The 23,529-nt window shown below is 38.3% G+C and overlaps 1 protein-coding gene across 1 annotated transcript in view; it reads right to left on the reverse strand.

The window, feature by feature from the left end:
- The window catches only part of LOC103029321 (receptor tyrosine-protein kinase erbB-4-like), a 351,238-nt gene that overhangs the window by 175,422 nt on the left and 152,287 nt on the right, over nucleotides 1–23,529 (reverse strand). Inside the window, exon 2 of the mRNA XM_049473086.1 lies at nucleotides 9,702–9,853. Coding sequence (XP_049329043.1) covers nucleotides 9,702–9,853 — 152 coding nt within the window. The remainder of the gene's footprint in view (nucleotides 1–9,701; nucleotides 9,854–23,529) is intronic.

Below are 23,529 nucleotides of genomic sequence, written 5' to 3' on the forward strand. Positions count from 1 at the left end.
GATATTTGCGCTGTTGAATATGCAGCGCCGAGAAGCTCCGCGCTCTCCAACACTCAAGCTAATTAGCGACAAATTGTGAACGCCTACTCGAGTGGGTTATTGACCTTGGCGGAGAGTAATGCATTCAGGTTGGAGCTTAATTTGAAGGGAACTGCTCTGGAGTCAGCTGATGAGGACTGGATAGGACTAACAAGCCGGCTGTATTGAGTTAGTATTGGAGAGGCTTCTTCTACAAGTGAGACTCATTTATGGAATTTAAGTTTCCCACAAACAAATGAATTCAGACCTGAAGCCAACTGGAAATAACCAGGATGGGAGTCTATAGACTTAAATATTAGGTCATAAAAACTAGCAACAATAAGTGATTCAGAATTTAAGACATACTGTATATGAGCAATTCCTGATTATATTTATACTGGTCACAGAAGCAGCCGAGAATCCATGGTCACTCTGGAGGAGCTGCAGAGATCCACAACTGGTAGAGACAAACCCCAAAGCACTTATAGTTGTATTAATATAGGGGGATTGAATACTTTTGATTTGTATTTGATTAAAAAATATATATTTTTTTTTATTCAATAAAAATTTGGAAAACTATGTATCATTTTCCTTTCACTTCACATTTATGCAATACGTTATGTTTGTCTATCACTTAAAATCTCAATAAAATACATTTAAGTATGTGGTTGTAACGTGTCTCAGAAGAGGATACTGACCTGCTCGTTCACTCTGTGCAGCTCATTTAAGAGAACAGCAATGTGTTATTTTATTCTTTATTCTCTATATTGTTGATGTAAAAGCTGGATTTGCGCAGGAGTGCATGACTAAGATAGATTTGGGCGACTAACTGTTAACTGTTGTCAGGGTTTTAATCAATCAGTGGCGCACCTGTATTTCCCTCCACTAAGACAGAAACAGATTAGACATTTACCTGAACACACCTCACTTCCAGACCACCACGCACACTAGCATAGATATATTCCTAAACTCTGATGCTATTTAAACATCGTGGCCACAAGGCAGGGAAATAGACTGTTGACGTAGATAGCAATTAGATAGCAATTAGAATTGCAACGCACCTAGCAAAAGGTTTGCGAGAGGGCCTGCATTATGTTACGCATGTAAAACACTGCAACAAAGCAGACGTCTCAGCATGTAGAGAGATCGTAGAGAGTGTTCAATAGGATCCAAAACTACCCACCAAGTTTGATTCCTGTCAGTCGATTCTTTAAAGGTCTCATAAATTTTTCCTATATATATATATATAACGCTACTTTAGTCCGGTGGAGGAGTTGGGAAGGGAACGGTAGGATTTCAGCTCTTGCTCATGAATATTCACACATGCAAACATATCGCCTCTGATTGGCTAACAGCACTGCGACACCAGGAGGCAGCGAGACAAACAACAGTTAGAAATGTTGGTACCACTTTAAAATAAGACTACCTTTATAAAGGGTTTATAAATGCTTTCCAATTAGTTTATTAATAGTTACTAATTAGGTTGTAAATGCCTTAAAAATGATCACATACAACACATACGTAGAAAGGGCAACAATATAGAAGGCTGTGGGTTCACTATTTGGCAAACAACAGGTCATTGTTGCCCTTTCTACGTATGTGTTATAACTGATTATTAATGATTTTTAAGGCATTTACAACCTTATTAGTAACCATTAATAAACTATTTATAACCCCTTTATAAACCCTTTATAAAGGTAGTCTTATTTTAAAGTGGTACCGAAATGTTTTAAAATAAAGACATTTTTACACTAATAACAGTCTTTACACACAGAGGCGGGTAGAGTCCAGGTTCATAAAGTAACTAGTGTAAACAGAACTGTTCTAAACTGTTTCTACACCTACCTATCTCAATTGTACTTAGCTGGTGGTGTTCCTCCATAGACTAATTCTAACCATTTGTTTCTTAGCTCTGAATTACTGGGTAAAGTATATTAACACTGATGTGTTATTCACACAAATAACACAGGAATGAACTGCATGCTGTTCCTAGCACTGTTATTTATCTCCTGACGAGGCGGCATCACTGCCCCGCTTCAGCTCTGCCCGTGGGCGGTCCCGAGCCGAGGTGGGCGGGGCCATGAATACTAATTCACGGGTTGATGTAGACACAGGGCTTTTCCTGAACGACTCGTTTTGTTTTTCGGAATATCAGCTGCTGCAGAGAATAGAGGAAGAGGTTGAGGAAGAGTTTTATCATGTGCAGCATCCATATACAACTCCTATAGAGAGAGCTTCTGTATTTCACAAACTACAAGAAAAAGTGGATTTTAGCGGAAGGAGACCTTTAATGCTATATGAACCAAAAAAATCAAGATGCCTATTCGTTTATCAGCATTAATAATGTCACGATGTTGGATGATCACCAACCCAACTCATCTCCAACTCCATCTTCCCAACTCCAAACCCCATAAAAGTATTGGAGCTCCATCTTTCCACAGCTCAGTACTGAAGGTCTTTGTATGTTAGTTGGTGCTAAATCTACCCAACCAGACCAGAATGAATGCATTTAGTATAATACACTATTCGGTACCACTTTAAAATAAGACTACCCTTATAAATGGTTTATAAAGGGTTTATAAACTAGATTATTAAGTATTGTTGATTAGGTGGTAAATGCTTTAAAACCATTGATAAGCAGTTACAACACATCAATTAAAAAGGCAAAAGTGATCCGACAGTCATTTAATTTATAGTAAAGAGTTAAACATACTTACAAATATATTAATATGACAAGTTTAATGTTTATTGATGGAAAAAAAAAACAAAGTAAAATCAGTCTCTAGAAAGATCTGAGGTTTGACAGTAGAAATGAGTGTGGAATCACGACTTTGACATTTTTTTAACTCACTGTTGTCATTTCTAGCCATGTTGTTAGTTATTTATTAACTTCTTATTATTTTTTTGGTTTTATTTTTTGTAATCAAGTTTTTTATTGAAAGTTTTGTAGATAACAGATAACAGTAACAAACAGAGTGTAACACAAAAAACGTACAATGTTTTCTTATCTCTTTTAATTCCTATCCCACCCCACCCACATCTAACCCACTACATCCAGTTTACCTTACCAAATAACTATCCCTTCCCACCCAACCGCCACACATTAAGCACACTATAAACATGACACAAAGTCTAATAATAGAAAGTAATCATGATATAATAATAATTTTCAAATTTTTAATTACATTTAGCCATATCCTCATTATATCTGGATTTGCTCTATTGACTCTAGCAGAAGATAATTCTAAGTAAAAAATATCTAACAGAAAGCGAATGGGGCGGAAGCCAGCGCTGAACAATCATTTTTTTAGCGGCCGTCAGGCCAGCCGACCAGACTTTATGTACTCTCTTTGGCATTGGAAAAGTAGAACTATCAAGTAAAAGATGCAGAGACGGGCTAATTGGAAAATTTGAAAAATGTCAGTTAATGAAGAAAGAATTCTAATTGTCTTTTTCCAGAATGTTGATACTTCTGGACAATTCCAGAAAGTATGCATAAAAGTACCTAAAGTAGTGTTATTACAGAAAGTACAGCAGGGATGGGTGGCTAGTCCCATCAGGTATCTTTTCCGTGGGGTTATATACATTTTATGACACATTTTGAAGTGTATAAACTGATGATTTGGAAAAAACAGGAATGTTATTCCATATAACTTTCCAATCTAACTCTACATCGCTGAGAGGGAGATCTGCTTCCCAGTTTTTCCTGCTGTGTATCTTTGTTTTTGAATGAGAAAGTAAGGATGATTAATTTTTTAGTTTTAAAGTATTTGCAGCCTAATCAATATCAATCAATTAATAATCTCCTTTATAAACCATTCATAACCCCTTTATAAAGGTGGTCTTGTTTTAAAGAAAGTGGTAGCCACTATTCCAACTTCTTCTTCATTCGTCTGGATCAAACTTGGACGAAAAAAAAAAAAAAAAAAAAAACAGTTTTCTTTGTTTCCCGTCTTCCCAGTCTTCACTGATTCGCTGGTTCGCTGATTGGGATTATGTAAAAAAGAAATATTAAGGAATGCAAATCCACTGGAGGGAGTTCTGATTAAGTTCTGATTAAAGACGAATCGCCGCACTCATAAGCAGTCGGACAATCAGGCTAACAACAGGCTGGAGCACACAATCAATGCAGATTACAAATTCATCACAGCCATAACTTAAGCGCCTGAGAAAGTGAGACAGACGTCAGGGCTCCTCCTTCAGAGAAACTGAGCCCTTTCTTATAAAACTCAAGGAAGTTTGATGTGACATGTGTATTAAGTTACATTAAAGTGTAGATCACTTTAAAATCACTCGTAAAATAATGGAAAAGGGTGCTTTAAAGGGTTCCTTTAGTGATGCCATTGGAGAACCATTATTGGTTCTCATAACCTGTTAACATGTTTGTTCACCAATTTTTAATTGTTGTCTCTTAATGCTTCTATTTACCTCTTAAACTCCTCAATACCATTGGTTGGTAGGTCCTGGCTTTTCGAGACTTCACAGAACTTCCCAGAACTTCCCATCCAAATATGGATGCCCATCAGGGTGGTTTATGGGAACCACAGGGGTTTAAACATGGGAGCCATTAGGGTTGAAAACTCCTCATTGGGTCTAGATTGGAGCCATGGTAGATTAAGCTAGGCTACAATGATGGAGCCCATTTATGAAGCCCAACTGGGTACAGTAACAACAAACTTAGAGCCTAATAACCACCTGGAAAAAACTTAACACATATTTGACCAATCTAAGCCCCACATGAGCATGTTGGTTTAGTTAGAAACAAGAAACTGGTATGCAATCTGAATAGTAATCTATAGGGTCTAAAAGATAACGCCCCAAGGAATTAATGGTATGGAGGCTCTACAGGTTCCATATGTTCCAACATGAAGCAATACAGCAAAGAAAGACACCAGAACGGAAATAAAGACATGTGTCTAAAGTGCACTGTGTTTTCACAAAGATATTAAAATAATAAAAAAACAACATAAAAAATATCAGATTTGATGCACTGTTGCGTTTATCAATCCTCAAAGGTTAAGATTGTGGGGTGAATTTGGTCTTTGTGAAAGAACACACTAAAATCAAGAAGCAGTCGTGACCAGATAAATCATGATGGGTATTTAGCATGCAGTGTAAAAAAGAAAATAAAAGTCTTTGGACCTTAAGGTCATAAATTAGAGCATGTTTTCTTGTTTGTGAAGCCCAGTAAAAGTGTTTCTCCCTACAGTTAAAATCCATTAAAATGCTCCCTCGCTTTGTTCATTTTGCTTTACTCTGTACTAAAAGCATCCTTTTACCCAAGATGCAGAGGGTCTGCTTTTTGGAGAAGCAAACAGGGGACTTGAACCCCACTTTTTATTTTCCAGAAATGTTTGCAAACCCGAGTTTGACCCTCTTTTAAAGGTGAGTCAGTAAAAGAGGTTTTGGTAACACTTCCCATGAACACTGTATTCATAATGCAGTATAAATGCATTCATAGTGCATTATATGACACGCATAATACCTTATAACGACTGTAATAAGACTTTATAATAACTCATAAGTACGTACAGCAACATTCATAACACATTATAAACTACAAGTATAAGGGTTTATAAAGAAAGTGCTTATAATGCCTTATAATATCTGCTCATAAGAACATTGTACAATCTAGTGTTGCACTATAACACAGATTTGGAATATTTTAGTATAATGCATTATAATATGCAGCTATAATTTCTCAAATTAGGCTTTTATATAAGTGTGTAACACATTATAAAGCCTTATATACAGTCATTACTGAAGTTATGTGAAGTGAGTTTTCATATGCTTAATTTGAGAAATCATGCACTATAACACAGATTTGGTATATTTTGGTATAATGCATTATAATATGCAGCTATGATTTCTCAAATTAAGCTTTTATAAAAGTGTGTAACACATTATAAAGCCTTATGTACAGTTATTACTGACTTTAAGTGAAGTGAGTTTTCAAATGCTTAATTTAAGAAATCATAGCTGCATATTATGATGCGTTATACCAAAATATACCAAATCTGTGTTATAGTGCATTACAACACTACATTGTACAACGTTCTTATGAACACATATTATAAAGCATTATAAGCCATTTCTTCATAAACCCTTACATCTGTAGTTTATAATGTGCTATAAATGTCGCTGTAGGTACTTATGAGTTATTATACAGGCTTATTACGGTCATTATAAGGTATTATGCATGTCATGTAACGCATTATTAAAAAAACAGGGTTCATAGGAAATGTTACCGAGGTTTTTTGCTGTATTACATTTAATACATTTTACAACAAATAAGTAATTTGACACTCTATCTACTCTATCTTGTTGCTGATAACAGTCTGGATGGTCCGTTTTTTTTTTTATATTTGGCCTAAAGCTCATTTTTTGGGGAAACTCTACTCCTCTATCCCAACAATAATTGAGACACCCTACCCCTCAATCTCAACAAGACACGTCCCATTTATCTCTATATATTCTGTTTTTCACAATTACGCAGAAAGATTAAGGGTAGCAACACAAAAAAAAAAAAAAAAAAAAAAAAAAACATAAACCAACAACAAGAGTCATTGGGCAAGACTACAAAGAGTACATTTGCCCCATTTACCTAAATATATATTGTAAAAAGTACAATAAAATGTAATTTACCATGTATTTACCCTGGATAAGGGCCTTCAATCATTATAAGATAGTTCTGGGTGGTATGGCCAAAAATGCATATAAAAAATGCATTTTTTTCAAGATTCTGATGGTTTCATGGTATATCACTATATTTTTATATATATATATTTTGTATATATATATATATATATATATATATATATATATATATATATATATATATATATTTTTTTTTTTTTTTTTTTTTTTTCATGACTGGGCTTTAATATAGGTTTGTAAGTTACTGTACTGTTAGTAATATATATATAAATAAAATAAAACACTAAGCTTTAAATTAAGGCTTTGATTACTATTGAGTTTACTTTGTCCCACAAAATATTTATATACACAATATATAAAGAAATAAAGACTTTATTATCAGAAAAAATATTTAAAAAATGTAAACAATAGGTCGTAAAAATAGATACGCTAACAAATTTAACACGGCTCCCTTTACAAAATTAAATATTTTGATAAATAGTTCCATAAACACTAGAAACAAACCTAAATTACTTAATTTAAGTTTAATTATTCAAAGAGATATTTCTCTTTGATAGTTCTATTGCACAAGTTAGATACAAGTTATATATAAGTTTAATATCAATTTACTATAAGTTGAAGCCATTCATCTTCCTCTTTTGTTGTTTTTTTGATAATCCATGTGGCCATGAGCATGTGGACCACTGTTCAACCCTAATCACAAGATATCACCTCACAACATACAGCTCTGGAAAAAATACAATACTTTGAGTTTCTTTCATTTGACCAAACTGAAAACCTCTGAAATATATAATCAAGAGGAATAATTTTGCTGGATTTTTTGCACCAGGAGTAAAAGGATGAAGTTATCTAAAAGCAGTGTGTAAGACTGGTGGAGGAGAACATGATGCCAAGATGCATGAAAAAAACTGTGATTAAAAACCAAACAGGGTTATTCCACCAAATATTGATTGATTTTTTTTTTTTTGTTATTTTAGTCATTTCTCATTTTCTCAAAATAAATGCTCTAAATGACAATATTTTTATTTGGAATTTGGGAGAAATGTTGTCTGTAATTTATAGAATAAAACAACAATGCTCATTTTACTCAAACATAAACCTATAAATAGTAAAATCAGAGAAACTGAAGTGCTTTCCTATTTTTTTTTCCAGAGCTGTATTTTTTTTGAATACATTACTTAACAAACACATTTGCTTTTTTTTGTTAAATTAATTCAAGCTCCTCAAGAGTTTGACGTCATCTTATTTAGTTTCTGTTGTTTTTGTCGTCTTCACACTTAATATTCAATAAAAGTTCAGATTAGAAAGAAACCCATTAAATTTTGCCCATATTTTCCGCTATCTGGCGTAGTTGTCAAAACTAATTGATGATTTTCCATTTAGCGCAGCAACTTATCTTTTAATAACACTGCAGACAAACAGAAGTCATCAATAAGGAGCTGTGGAGCAGGATGCAGCGTCTGATAGAGGCTGATGATGAACACTAATCACTCAGTTTTACCCTCAGAGATATCAGAGCTGTGTTCCATACGGTTAACCCTGAGCTAAATCACAGTCATTTACCAACCTAAACATCAATATACAGCTTTAACATCAAACAGAGGTGAATCTTCACATGATCTGACTGACCTGTAATTATAGATGCACCTTTATTTGGGCAAAAACTGAAAAATATACAACATTTGTCCAAACACAGTAAACAAAACATGCTTTTCATTGCACAAATTTAATAGCATACATGTATTTTTGTCTTTAAAAATGTTAAAATACTCATTAAACACTTAACATTTTAATATCTTAGCAGAGAAACCAACAACGCACAAAACTTCACCTCAGTACTGTTATTTTAGTAATACATTTACCTCAGTAGTGCTGTTTTTGTCATAATTTTACCTTAGTTGTGCTGTTCTGGTCACACATTTTCATCAGTAGTGGTGTTTTGGTCATAGATTAAGCTCGGTAGTGTTTTTTGGTTCATTAACTTACCTTACTAGTGCTATTTTGGTCATAAATTTACCTCAGTAGTGCTGTTCTTGTCATAATTTTACCTTAGTAGTGCTGTTTTGGTCACACATTTTCATCAGTAGTGGTGTTTTGGTCATAGATTAAGCTCGGTAGTGTTATTTGGTTCATAAATTGACCTTAGTGGTGCTATTTTGGTCAAAAATTTACCTCAGTAGTGCTGTTTTAATCTTAAATTTACCTCAGTAGTGCTGTTTTGGTCATACATTTAGCTCAGAAGTGCTGATTTGGTCATACATTTCCCTCAGTAGTGTTATTTTGGTCGTACATTCCCCTCAATAGATATATTGTGGTAATACATGTAGCTCAGCAGTGCTGTTTTGGTCATAAATGTAGCTTAGTAGTGCTAATTTGGTCACACGTTCACCTCAGAAGTGCTGTTTTGGTCATATATTTAGCTCAGTACTGCTGTTTGGGTAATGAATTTACCTCAGTAGTGCTATTTTGATCATACATTTACCTCAGCAGTGCTGTTTTGGTCATAAATTTAGCTAACTAGTGCTATTTTGGTCTATGTTGGTGAAATATTTACCTCAGTAGTGTTATTTTGGTCGTACATTCCCCTCAATAGATATGTTGTGGTAATACATGTACCTCAGCAGTGCTGTTTTGGTCATAAATTTAGCTTAGTAGTGCTAATTTGGTCACACGTTAAGCTCAGAAGTGCTTTTGGTCATATATTTAGCTCAGTAGTGCTATTTTGGTCTATGTTGGTGAACTATTTACCTCAGTAGTGCTATTGTGGTCATACCTTTACCTCAGTATTGCTATTTTGGTCATGCATTTAGCTCAGTAGTGCAATTTGTATCATAAATTTACCTCAGCAGTGCTATTTTGGTCATAAATTTACCTCAGTAGTGCTATTGTGGTCATAAATTTGCCTCTGTAGTACTGTTTTGATCATAAATTCCCCTAAGTAGTGCTATTTAGTAGTATATAATAGTATATAAACATAGCTTGATGGACGGAGATAATGAGATGGAGATAATATCAGTTAAACTCACCTTGAGGAAGTTGAGGTTGCGGTTCCGTTCGATGCTGGTGATCTCCAGATTACCCATCACCACCTCACAGTTCTCGTAGAACTTGCGCAGAGTGTGGTACTGCTGGTCCAGATCCGACAGGGTGCTGAGCTTGTTGTCAGTGCCGGGACAGACTGCAGAACACAAAGAGAAGAACTGGTAAATATATAAAAACTGAATACTGAATAAAATCCTGGCAAACAAGGATAAAAATGACTTCTAACCTCTCAAGATCGCAGCAAACAAATTCTGAGCTTACATCTGGGAGTGCAAACACACCAGACAGTTCTTAAACAGCAGTACAAAGATTTTTTTCAGACCAGCTTTGATGTTTGACATATGAAAAGATAAGATACTCTACTGTACTCAGTGATATTTCCAACAATTTTTAATAACATTTATAACAGATATATATATATATATATATATATATATATATATATATATATATATATATATATATATATATATATATATATAAGTGAAGTGTAGGGTTGTCGGAAAGTACACGATATAACCATTCATTCATGTTACATTCATCGTTATATTTTGTGCCTTGTGAGGCCTTTTTTTCTGCTTGTTTTTATGTAACGCTTCATTTAAATGTTCTGGTAACATTGCTGCCCTAGAATGCAAACCAAACTAATTTATTTTTAAAAATAGCCCTCGAAAACCCATTTAAACATACAAATGCATGCAAAGTGAATTTATTGGCATTTTTTTTAAGAAACTGATGAAGAACATTACATCTACATGTATACAAGTTACCACAATAAAATTCAATATTAAAAATGCACAAAATAAATAAGGCCACAAAATGAGATATTTTACCTCTCTGCATTCAGAGTACATTACAGAGTACATTTATATCCCCCGATATAAAATATGAGAATGAAATCAGATCATCATTAATTATTTGTAATTATTATTTTTTTTTATATATATATTTACTGTTTACAAGCTGTCTGCATCACAGGAGCTCCACTGACTGATTAAAACCCTGACAACAGTCAACAGTCAGACGATCATTCCTATCTTGACGATAAAACCTTCCTCACTTTCAATGGAAGTCAATGTAAAAAACAGTCCATTTCAGGTCATTTTGAGAACTTTGATTGTTACGTTCGTCGTTATATTTTGATGCCTTGCGAGGGACAGTTTGTGTGTTCAAATGTTGTCAAAAATGGAGATGCTCATTTTTCTTTGGACAGCAATGATATGAAATAGGATAGTATAGTAAGTATAGGGAATGTAGGACATATAGAAGAGTATAGGTAGTATAGGGTAGTAGAGAAACATTCTGCACAAGCTTGACAACTCAATGTTTACTCCCCTGGGGTTAGGGGCGTGACCACTGTGACCCGGAAGGAGGAAGCCCACAGAGATACACAGACACAGGGAGTAAATGAACTCAAAACATACCTTTATTCGGCTCGAAAATGCCCTCCACCACACCCAGAATAAACTTAAAACATAACTCGGCCCAATGGGGCTCTAGAGTCTGTAGAATTACTTAGTTTTTTACTATTAAAGCGTCAGTGCAGCCTCAGCCCTCAGCTCCCCAGTGAAAGTCTCCCCAAATGAGGGCTGAGGCTGAGTATATATGCCTGTCCCAGCTGGCGGCTCAATCAGTCCTCATGCGGGCCAGCTGAGACAGGCATGGCTTGGCGCTCCGGCGTGGGGTGGACCCACAACTCCCCCGCCTCCTCACGCCACAATATTATATCAAAATGCTCAAAACACAGGAAATAAAAGAGGTTGTATTGTAAACATCGTATTTTTTAATGTTATTTCAGTTTGGAAGATCAGCTGTTTGAAGACTCAGCAGACTCCTCAGCAGTGTTGAGGTAAGCAGTCCTGCCTACGCCGGCAAAGCAAAGCCAAGGCGGTGTTTAAACAAAAGAAGAAGAAGAACCAAACAATTAATAATAGAGGCTCAAAAACTCAAACCGTCTCGGCCGCTCGGCTCGGCTGCGTCAGCAGAAGGTAGGACTCAGAAGTGCAGCGCAGACCTCCGGGCCATAATTACGGTCCTTCCCTCCGTATGGGTGAGTCGGCATCGATCGTGTGGTGTGTGTGTGTGTGCGGAGTGCTGTGATTGCAGGGCCTAATTAGCCCAATTACAGGACGAGGGCCGGCGCTCGTCCGAGGCCGCACTGACCCATTTTCCCGGCGTCTGCGTCGACGCGGCCGAATGAAAATAGAACGCCTAACTTCACCGCCTGTCAAAACCGACAATCTGCCAATTAAGAAAGATGTTCGCGCCGCTGACGCACTCGTGTCCGCGCTGTGTGTTGGTCTGAAACGTAACGGTCACGGCTGCGCGCTCCGGGCCGAGCGCAGGCTGCCGGCTGCAGGCGGTTGAGCAGGCGAGCAGACGAGGCCCCGGCAGCCACCGCCCGGGCGACAGACTCGACGTGTAATTAAAAACACCTCTTTCCACCCATCAAACACCTTCCTCTGGCCAGCCACCACCATCTGCTCCATCAGCTGCCCCAAAACACCCAACACTCGCACATATGCTGCGGGGTGGAGGTGCGAGACGAGAGCTATATAGCAGCGAGCGGTGATGTGGAACAGCTCTCCACGTGTACAGCTTGTGTACAGCTCAGCATGAGGGCGTGCATTTCATATACGTACAGTACCCTACAGAGACCGTATTACACATCTAATCACACTATATAAAAACATAATTTTTGCTATTTATAGGTTTATGTTTGAGTAAAATGAACATTGTTGTTTTATTCTATAAACTACAGACAACATTTCTCCCAAATTCCAAATAAAAATACTGTGTTTTAGAGCATTTATTTGCATAAAATGTGATATAAGAAATGGCTGAAATAAAAAAAAAAGATGCAGAGCTTTCAGACCTCAAATAATGCAAAGAAAAAAAAAGTTTATATTCATGAAGTTTTAAGAGTTCAGAAATCAATATTTGGTGGTATAACCCTGGTTGGTTTTTAATCACATTTTTCGTGCATCTTGGCATCATGTTCTCCTCCACCAGTCTTACACACTGCTTTTGGATAACTTTATGCTGCTTTACTCCTGGTGCAAAAATTCAAGCAGTTCAGTTTGGTTTGATGGCTTGTGATAATCCGTCTTTATAATCTTCCTATTTTTCTACCTTTTTCTCTCTTTTCTTTTGATGTATTTTTACATACAATACAAAAATGTATTTGTTTCTCTATTGTTTTTCATAGCTGTTCTGCTTTCTTTGTTGTTTTTCCTTAATATTTGAATTTTTTGCTGTATTTTGTCTTTTATTCTCCTTTCCCCCTTTTTTTGTTTTTCCATTTAAATTTTTTTTTTCATTTTCTGCCTGTTTTATGTAACGCTTTATTTAAATGTTCTTGTAACATTGCTGCCCCATTTTATAGAATGCAAACCAAACTTATTTATTTTTTAAAAAATAGCCCTCAAAAACCCATTTAAACATACAAATGCATGCAAAGTGAATTTAAGAAACTGAGGAGGAACTTGACAATAATGTATAAAAGTACAAAATCAAATGATCATTAATTATTTGTATTTATTTTTTTATATATACAGTTTGTTTACTTTTTACAAGCTGTCTGCATCACAGGAGCTCCACTGACTGATTAAAACCCTGACAACAGTCAACAGTCAGACTTTCAGTAGTACCTGGACAATCAATGCAGGACCATGATTATTCTAATTAAGAGAATTAGTACATGCCTTTTTGCTCATTTCATACTTTTCCCATCGTTACAATAGAAAAGACACAATGACATGCCCTAAATCAAGCTGCACTGTTGAAGACTTCACCTATAGATCGATAAAATATGGCTCTTTTTATAATTTGCAATGCGAGAACTGCTGCAGGAAAGATCTAGAGGCCCCTTGATTTACAAATGAAATAATGTACAATGTACTGATGATCAGTGATGGTTTGGAGAGACATGTCTGTCATCTGCTGGTGTTGATCCACTGTGTTCTATGAAGTGAGTGTGTGAGTTTCTGTGAGCAGACGCTCTGCAGGGTCTGCCAGACTGTGTTGGCAGTGATATCTGTGCTCTGTTTGTGGTGGTGAGATCAGTCAGTGGCTGAACTTTACTTAACCTCCTCTTTATTTCCACAGCTTTCTTCTGCAACCAGCGCAGACCATAATAAACACCTTTATCCTGATCTAACAACCTTATAGTCAAAGTCAAGTCAAAGTCAAAGTGGTTTTTATTGTCATTTCAGCTATATACAGAGTACACAGTGAAACAAAACAACGTTCCTCCAGGGACCATGGTGCACATAAACACAGTGTAGACAGAACAATAGTGCAACAGTACAAAAGTGCAGACAGACAATACAACACAATACAGACAAAGAATAATAAATAACAAGACAGTGTGCAAATTATGCAGTGTGCAAAAGTGTGCAAAAAAGACCAGTGAGGTAGTGATTACCTCTATTACACAGTGTGCAATAGAGTCCAGTGAGGTAGTAGGGTTTTTAGTGCTTTCCATTTTCTGGGGTAAGTGGGGTAAGAGTGTGTGTGCATGTACAGAAAAACCATCAGTTCAGTCTCTGCAGTTGAGGAGTCTGATGGCTTGGGGGTAGAAGCTGTTGCAGAATCTGGTCGTGCTGGACCGGATGCTGCGGTACCTTCTTCCCGAAGGCAGGAGGGAGAACAGTTCGTGTGAGGGATGAGTGGGGTCATTCACAATGCTGGTTGCTTTGCGGATGCTGCGGGTGGTGTAAATGTCCGTGATGGAGGGGAGAGAGACGCCGATGATCCTCTCAGCTGTCCTCACAATACGCTGGAGGGTCTTGCGGTCAGAGACGGTGCAGGTCCCAAACCAGGCAGTGATGCAGCTGCTCAGGATGCTCTCAATGGTCCCTCTATAGAAGAGTGTGAGGATGGGTGGAGGGAGACGGGCCTTTCTCAGCTTCCGGAGGAAGTAGAGACGCTGCTGGGCTTTCTTGGCTGTAGAGCTGGTGTTCAGGGTCCAGGTGAGGTTATCTGCTAAGTGGACACCAAGGAACTTGGTGCTCTTAACAATCTCCACAGAGGACCCGTCGATGTTGAGTGGAGAGTGGGTGTGTTGTGCTCTCCTGAAGTCAACAACCATTTCCTTTGTCTTGTCCACATTCAGGTGAAGGTTGTTGAATGTACACCAGTCTGTCAGCCCCTGCACCTCCTCTCTGTATGCTGACTCGTCGCCTTTGGTGATGAGACCCAGCACGGTTGTATCATCGGCGAACTTGATAAAGCTGTTAGAACTGTGTTTTGCAGCACAGTCATGAGTCAGCAGGGTGAACAGCAGAGGACTCAGGACACTGCCCTGGGGGGCCCCAGTGTTCAGTGTGATGGTGCTGGAGGTGCTGCCCCCGAACTGGACTGACTGGGGTCTCCCCGTCAGAAAGTCCAGGATCCAGTTGCAGAGGGGGGTGTTGAGGCCGAGCGAGCTTAGCTTCCTGGTGAGGTTCTGTGGGATGATGGTGTTGAATGCTGAACTGAAGTCTATAAACAGCATTCTGACGTAAGTGTCCTTCTTCTCCAGGTGGGTGAGGGAGAGATGAAGGGTGGTGGTGATGGCATCGTCCGTGGAGCGATTGGGACGATACGCAAACTGCAGGGGGTCCAGTGAAGAGGGCAGTCGTGTCTTGATGTTCCTCATGACTAGCCTCTTGAAGCACTTCATGATGATGGGTGTAAGTGCAACGGGACGGTAGTCATTGAGGCATCACCTTATACACAGCTCCACCCTGACCACAGTACCTTCTGATCATCACCTTAACTGAAGAACACAAAGGGTGGAGCACCAGAGAGCTTCACACTCTCATACAGAGTCCAGTAATTACAAATACAAGAGGTAGGTGTTTCCAATAAAGTGACCACAGTGAGTAAAAGCTCTAGGAAGCACTGCTATAGTAGGTGTTTCCAATAAAGTGTCCACCGTGAGTGGAAGCACAAAGCAGTACACAAGTAGGTGTTTCTAATAAAATGGCCAATAAAGTGTTTTCAATATAGTGGCCACAGTGAGTAAAAGCACAGTGAAGTACTACAGTAGGTGTTTCCAATAAAGTGGCCACAGTGAGTGGAAACACAAGACAGTAGGTGTTTCCAATAAAGTGGCCACAGTGAGTGAAAGCACAAAGTAGTACATGAGTAGGTGTTTCTAATAAAGTGGCCAATAAAGTGTTTCCAATATAGTCGCCACAGTGCGTAAAAGCACAAGGTAGTACTGCTATAGTAGGTGTTTCCCATAAAGTGGCCACAGTGAATTAAAGCATATAATACAGTCGGTGTTTCCAATAAAGTGGCCACAGTGAGTGGAAGCACAATATAAATTTACAGTAGGTGTTTCTAATAAACTGGCCACTGTGAGTGGAAGCACAAAGTAGTACATGAATAGGTGTTTCTAATAAAGTGGCCAATAAAGTGTTTCCAATATAGTGGCCACAGTGAGTAAATACACAAGATAAAGTAATACAGTAGGTGTTTCCAATAAAGTGGCCATCGTTAGTGGAAGCACAAGATAAAGTAATATAGTAGGTGTTTACAATAAAGTGGCCACAGTGAGTTGAAGCACAATGTAGTAGTGCTATAGTAGGTGTTTACAATAAAGTGGCCACAGTGAGTTGAAGCACAATGTAGTAGTGCTATAGTAGGTGTTTCCAATAAAGTGGCCACAGTGAGTAAATACACAAGATAAAGTAATATAGTAGGTGTTTACAATAAAGTGGCCACAGTGAGTTGAAGCACAATGTAGTAGTGCTATAGTAGGTGTTTACAATAAAGTGGCCACAGTGAGTTGAAGCACAATGTAGTAGTGCTATAGTAGGTGTTTCCAATAAAGTGGCCACAGCAAGTGGAAGCGCAAGGTAATATTATAGTAGGTGTTTCTAATAATGTGGCCAGAGTGAGTAAAAGCACAAGGTAGAGTACTATAGTAAATGTTTCCAATAAAGTGGCCACAGTTAGTAAAAGCACAAGATAAAGTACTATAGTAGATGTTTCCAATAAAGTGGCCAGAGTGAGTGGAAGCACAATTTAGGACTATAGTAGATGTTTCCAATAAAGTGGCCACAGTAAATGGAAGCACAATATAGTAATACTATAGTAGGTGTTTCCAATAAAGTGGCCACAGTGAGTAAAAGCACAAGATAAAGTAATATAATAGGTGTTTCCAATAAAGTGGCCACAGTGAGTAAAAGCACATAGAAGTACTGCTATAGTAGGTGTTTCTAATAAAGTGGCCACAGTGAGTAAAAGCACCGAGTAGTACTAAAGAAGGTGTTTCCAATAAAGTGGCCACAGTCAGTAAAACACAAGATAAAGTAATACAGTAGGTGTTTCCAATAACGTGGCCACAGTGAGTGGGAGCACAAGACAAAGTACTATAGTAGGTGTTTCTGATAAAGTGGCCACAGTGAGTAAAAGCACAAGGTAGCAGTACAGTAGGTATTTCTAATAAAGTGGCCACAGTGAGTAAAAGCACAAGATAAAGTAATATAGTAGGTGTTTCTAATAAAGTGGCCACAATGAGTGGAAGCACAAGATAAAGGAATACAGTAGGTGTTTCCAATAAAGTGGCCACGGTGAGTGGAAGCACAAGATAAAGTAATATAGTAGGTGTTTCCAATAAAGTGACCACTGTGAGTGGAATCACAAACCAAAGTAATATAGTAGGTGTTTCCAATAAAGTGGCCACGGTCAGTAAAAGCACAGGGTAAAGTAATACAGTAGGTGTTTCCAATAAAGTGGCCACGGTCAGTTAAAGCACAACGTAGTACTGCTATAGTATGTTTCCAATAAAGTGGCCACAGTTAATGGAAGCACTAAATAAAGTTATACAGTATGTGTTTCTAATAAAGTGGCCACAGTGAGTAAAAGCACAACATAAAGTAATATAGTAGGTGTTTCCAATAAAGTGGCCACAGTGAGTAAAAGCACAAGATAAAGTAATATAGTAGGTGTTTCCAATAAAGTGGCCACCGTGAGTAAAACATATCATTGTTTTGTGTGGTTTTAGTTTAATCAGACTGGGTTTGTCTGTTGTTGTGACTCAGATGAAGATCAGAACACATTTAATTTTTAACACTTTATGCAGAAATCCAAGTATAATCCCAAACGGTTCACATACTTTTTCTTGCAACTGCATCATCACCTATAATATATATTTTTTATATTATTAAGTAATTTAATTTTTTAGCCTCTCAGGAAATGTACTTTCGTCAGATTCTGCGCAAATGGCCACATTTAGAAGGTTCTGGTTCTTTCTACAAAAGAAATCGACCCAAAACCATTTTCCATTAGCACTCCATTAACATTTAATGCAAGGCCTAGACTAAGCTTAAGTTTTCTAACAGGATCCTGAGGATTTGTCAGCAGATTAGTTTCACCATTTCTGGGCATGATGCTTCCTGATGACCCAAAGTCCCAGACAACTTTCAGCCGTCCAGCAGCGGATCCGATATCCGGGATTCGATGTTTGAAAATAAAGTGAAAAATAAGAATTCTTTGCTTTGCACCCAAAGCTTTTGAAATGGCCAGTAATCCGTCCAGGATGCAGGAGAGCAGCCCTTCAATACTTCAACACAGAGGCTTTAGAGTCGAACCCCGGAGACAGTCAGCGGTATCGCCCGGCTCTGAGAAAAGCCACGCCGGAGAAATTTGGGATTTTCTCTGAGTGAAGCTAGCCGAGGCTCAGGCCAGATCAATGGAGTGGAGCTAGCCCAGGCCCAGGCCAGATCAATGGAGTGGAGCTAGCCCAGGCCCAGGCCAGATCAATGGAGTGACGAATTGCCACATTAGTGCTGATCCTGCTGTAGCTCCCACTCATCATCTCCGCCTCGCTGGACTCCAGCGTCTCCAGCCTGCTGATGGAGCAGCACATCTCATCTTTTTACTATACAGTACTCTCTAACTCAACTCCACACACGGTCCTCTCTGACTTTTAGTTTGAGTTTGAGTTGCTGCATAACCTCGATTATGAAATTAACGAGTCTACACCCCCAAGTTTCTTGGATTTTACCAAATCCAACAAATTGAAACCAAACTGAACTGTTAAAATTTTTGCACCAGGAGCGAAGCAGCATAAAGTTATCCAAAAGCAGTGTGTAAGACTGGTGGAGGAGGAGGAGGACATGATGCCAAGATGCATGAAAAAAAACTGTGATTAAAAACCAACCAATCATTTTCCACAATTTGAAAGTATTACCATTTTAATGATCTGTTTTATAGAGTATGATTTTAATGTTAATTTGTGGTCCATACAGTAATCTGTATCTGTAAGAATGTATTTTTTTTTTTAAATAAATATACAGCTCTGGAAAAAAATAAGAGAGCACTTAAAAATGATGCATTTCTTTGATTTTACCAAATTGAAAACCTCTGGAATATAATCAAGAGGAAAATGGATGATCACAAGCCATCAAACCAAACTGACTTGCTTAAAGTTATCCAAAAGCAGTGTGTAAGACTGGTGGAGGAGAACATGATGCCAAGATGCATGAAAAAAAAAACTGTGATTAAAAACCAACCAGGGATACTTTGTTAACATTATGTTACATATCTGTTAATATCTGTTAACTTTACTTTACTTTACTCTACTTTACTAAAATAACATATTCATTTCCTAATTTTTATGCATTCTATATTATTTATTATGTTTTATTAGATATGTTTAAAACATTATTTTTACTGCTGTTCATTCTATTTATGTGTTTATTAAGTGCTTATTATTGTTTTTTTTTTTTTTGTATTGTATTTACAACTTCATTATTAACCAAATTAATAAACTCTGTTATTAACTATTTATAAACCCTTTATAAAGGAGACTTATTTTAAAGTGGTACCTTGCAACCAAACTAAATAAATGACTATTATACAGTGATTTTAATGAGCATTCAGGTACCTGTATCATCATATCAGAGGCTAAAAATAACCTGATGATCAGGTGTTTCTGTGTTATATTGTAGAGTTAAACGGAAGATAAAAAAAGAGGCAAGAAGAGGGAAGACGTCTGACAGCGGTGAGCATCTGACAGATGGCATTTATTTGACTGCAGCGCTGGAGATGGATGGGTGGTAATGGATGCAATAATGAAGGTTATGAGAAGCCCATATGCTGAACAATATGAAGAACAGAACAGAATCAGAACATCTCAATACAGAAATTCAGCAATATTTCCAAACGCAGGAGTTATACACATATTATAACTTTATTATTAATCCTGTGTTCTGTTCAGGACTGACCCACAGCCACAGGAAGTGTCTGATAGGCTTAGACACAGATAATACACACTGCTGCACAATTAATAGAAATGTTAGTCGAGTAAAACAAAGCATCAAGGTTAAAGAGTTCTACAAACGCTTAGGCTTATCCTCTTAATTTAGAGTAATTAGACTTTCTATTAATACGACCTTGCTTTTTAATTTCTGTTCATTCACATTTATAGGGGATAAAACTGTACACTTGAGCTTAGCGGACAGAAATGAACCACTAAAGACTTTCCCAAGTCCTGATATATTCTCTATATTCTTATAGTCTTTAATTCAGCTTTTTTATTCATTTTGTTATATGTTTTTCTGTCAGATATTAACCATACATATATTTGACATATCAATCAAAGATTATTTAAGAAATTAGATTTTTGCTGATTTAATTTCTATTGTAATGTATGGATGAAAATGTTTCGACACTCTAGATACTAGAAAATCTCTCAACCATCAACAATATACCTAAATACCTCAGCAAACCCCTTGGCAACACCTGAGCAACCACCTGATGGATACAACAGCAACTGCACTGCAACTACCAAGAAACATCCTACCTACCAACCAGCCAATCACTAAGCAACATCACGCCAACCGCCTGAAATGCCACGGTAATTACCTTGTCACACTGTAACACCCATGTAACGTGCACTTAGCAACGTCATAGTGTCCACTGGGGATTCCACAGCTACCACCTGGCATCCATCTAGCAACAGGACAGCAAACGCCTTGGAAACCACAGCAACCACTTAGCAGCATCACAAAAACCACTTGGGACATCATTGCAACCAATTAACAAAACACCACATCAACCACCTGTGATGCCGCAACAATCGCCTAGCGGCACCCATTTCTAATAAACAAATAATAAACAAACAGCAACAATATAGAAGCACCATAGCAACCACATGAGATACCATAGCTGCTAATTAGCAACAGGATAACAACCTCCTGAGAAACCACAGCAACTACTCGGGATACCATTGCAACCAATTAACAACACAGTTACAGCCACCTAGCAAAGATTTAGCAACACTTTTGCAAGCAACACCATGTAAAACATACATACATGCAAACCTGTTGTAACCAATAGCTACCACAGGGGATACCACAGCTACCACCTAGCAACATTATAGCAACCACCTGGGAATCCACAGCAAACATTTGGAATCCCATTGCAGGCAATTTAGGGCATTGATAAAAAGTCATGCTGTTTCTCCATCAGCAGCCAGAGTCAGAGAGAGAGCAAGGTCAAGCCGTTTCTATCTGGATGTGTACTGTAGGTGGCGCTCTACCTTTGTCAATCCCATTGTGATGATGACCAACGCACAATGTATCAGATGTATTAATGCAACAATGAGTGACGCTGCATTGATTGGCTGCAGTTGGAAAAGAGGCGGAGTCTGGCTTCACATGTATCAGAGGAGGCATGCGCTTGTCCTGACCCTGCTACTGTTGGGCACAGCTAAACGAGACCATTATAAGAACATTTAGCAATGTTTTAAAAAGGTTCTAAGAGAGTTAGCCTTCAGCTTTACAGAAATAATGTTTAAAGAATGCTCAGAAAACGTGTGACTTATTAATAGGTTTGCATCACAACGTTATTAGAACGTTTTTCAAATAATGTTGCCAGATAGACGAATACTAATGCTATGGAAATGTTAATGTAAAAACGTAACATTCCCAAATACTAAAAATTTAAAGCACTGACACAAAGCAGAGACGTTAGCAGAACTTTAAAAATGGTAAATAACAATTCTTAGCTCTAAGAACATCAAATAAACTTGACAGATTGAATGTTTTTTAAACGTTTATTAGTGAAAGGGTAAATCCCAATGATTGGACAAATTGGTAAACCTTCAAATTTGTCTAAAACTTCTAAAATTCTGCATTATTATTCTATACTTGTCCAGATGTTTCTTCTCCAAGCTGGACTGGTGTTCATGCATCATTAGTCAGTCTCGTCCAGTCAGGAAGTGATGTCAGAAAGCATGAGGATGAGCTCTGGCCGGGCGGAGCTCTCGGCTAAATCAGAGCCCGTCCGCTGATCCCGCCTGACACAGCCGGTTCTGATCTGCAGGCTGGCGGGTCAGAGCTCCACTCCACCAGTCTCTGAACTACACTGGAGGTTCTGAGGTGACCCGCGGTGACCCGTCTCGCACGACGTTCCCCCGAGCCGACGCGAGCGTGCGGGGTTATCTTCACCAGCCTGACAGTCTGCATACGTCTCGCTGTACACTCTGTGCCTGATAGGCCTGAGTAACCTTTTCACTGGCCACTTTATTGGAAACACTTCTGTAGTACTTCCAGCTTCTTGCTAGAATTCATCCATGATGTTGGTCAGTCATCAATCCCCCTCTATTGGGTAGTTGTCCTGTCCGAACGGGATTAGTTTCTCAGGGGTTCTTAAACATAACATTAACAAAACAAAAAATTTAATTGAAGAATGTCAGAAGCATGAAGTGCTGTAATATTTTGCAAAAAAAAAACAAAAAAAAAACGCTAGAGTGACTTTTATGGAGATGCAGATTTCATTTTCCAGCAGGACTTGTCACACTGCCCACACTGCCAAAAGTATCAATTGGTCTTAATATATTATATTCTCTTCTGAGATGCTGATTACTCTAGACTACTCTAGATTACTCTATGTTCAAAATATTGATATAATATATAGATAGATCACATTCTGAACTGAATTACTGTAAGCTACTGTAAGTAACTTTTCAATAATTTCCTTTTTTTTTAAATGCACTAGTATACAGTTCTAAAACGGTTAGAACCCTTGGGCGATCGTTAGAAACCACCCGCGACCGTTAGAACCCTTGGACGACCGTTAGAAACCATCAGCAACTGGTAGAACTCTTGGACGACCGTAAGAAACCATCAGCGACCGGTAGAACCCACCTGCAACCGTTATAAACCTTGGACAACCGCTAGAACTCTCTGGCGACCAATAGAAACCACCTGCGACCGTTAGAACCCTTGGGCGATCGTTAGAACCCTTGGATGACCGTTAGAAACCATCAGCAACTGGTAGAACTCTTGGACGACCGTAAGAAACCATCAGCGACCGTTAGAACCCACCTGCAACCGTTATAAACCTTGGACGACCGCTAGAACTCTCTGGCGACCATTAGAAACCACCTGCGACCGTTAGAACCCTTGGGCGATCGTTAGAAACCACCTGCGACCATTAGAAACCACCCGCGACCGTTAGAACCCTTGGACGACCGCTGGAACTCTCAGACGACCATTAGAAACCACCCGCGACCGTTAGAACTTTTGGACGACCACTAGAAACCATCAGCGAACGTTAGAAACCACCCGGGACAGTTAGAACCCTTGGACGACCGTTAGAAACCACCTGCGACCGTTAGAAACCTTGGACGACAGCTAGAACTCTCTGGCGACCATTAGAAACCACCCGCGACCGTTACAAGCCTTGGACGACCATTAGAAAACACTTGTGACCGTTAGAACCCTCAGACGACCGTTAGAAACCACCTGCGACCGTTAGAACCCTTGGACGACCGCTAGAACTCTCTGGCGACCGTTAGAAACCACCCGT

Source organism: Astyanax mexicanus, unplaced genomic scaffold (assembly GCF_023375975.1).
Source record: "Astyanax mexicanus isolate ESR-SI-001 unplaced genomic scaffold, AstMex3_surface scaffold_33, whole genome shotgun sequence".
Classification (NCBI taxonomy): Eukaryota; Metazoa; Chordata; class Actinopteri; order Characiformes; family Acestrorhamphidae; genus Astyanax; species Astyanax mexicanus.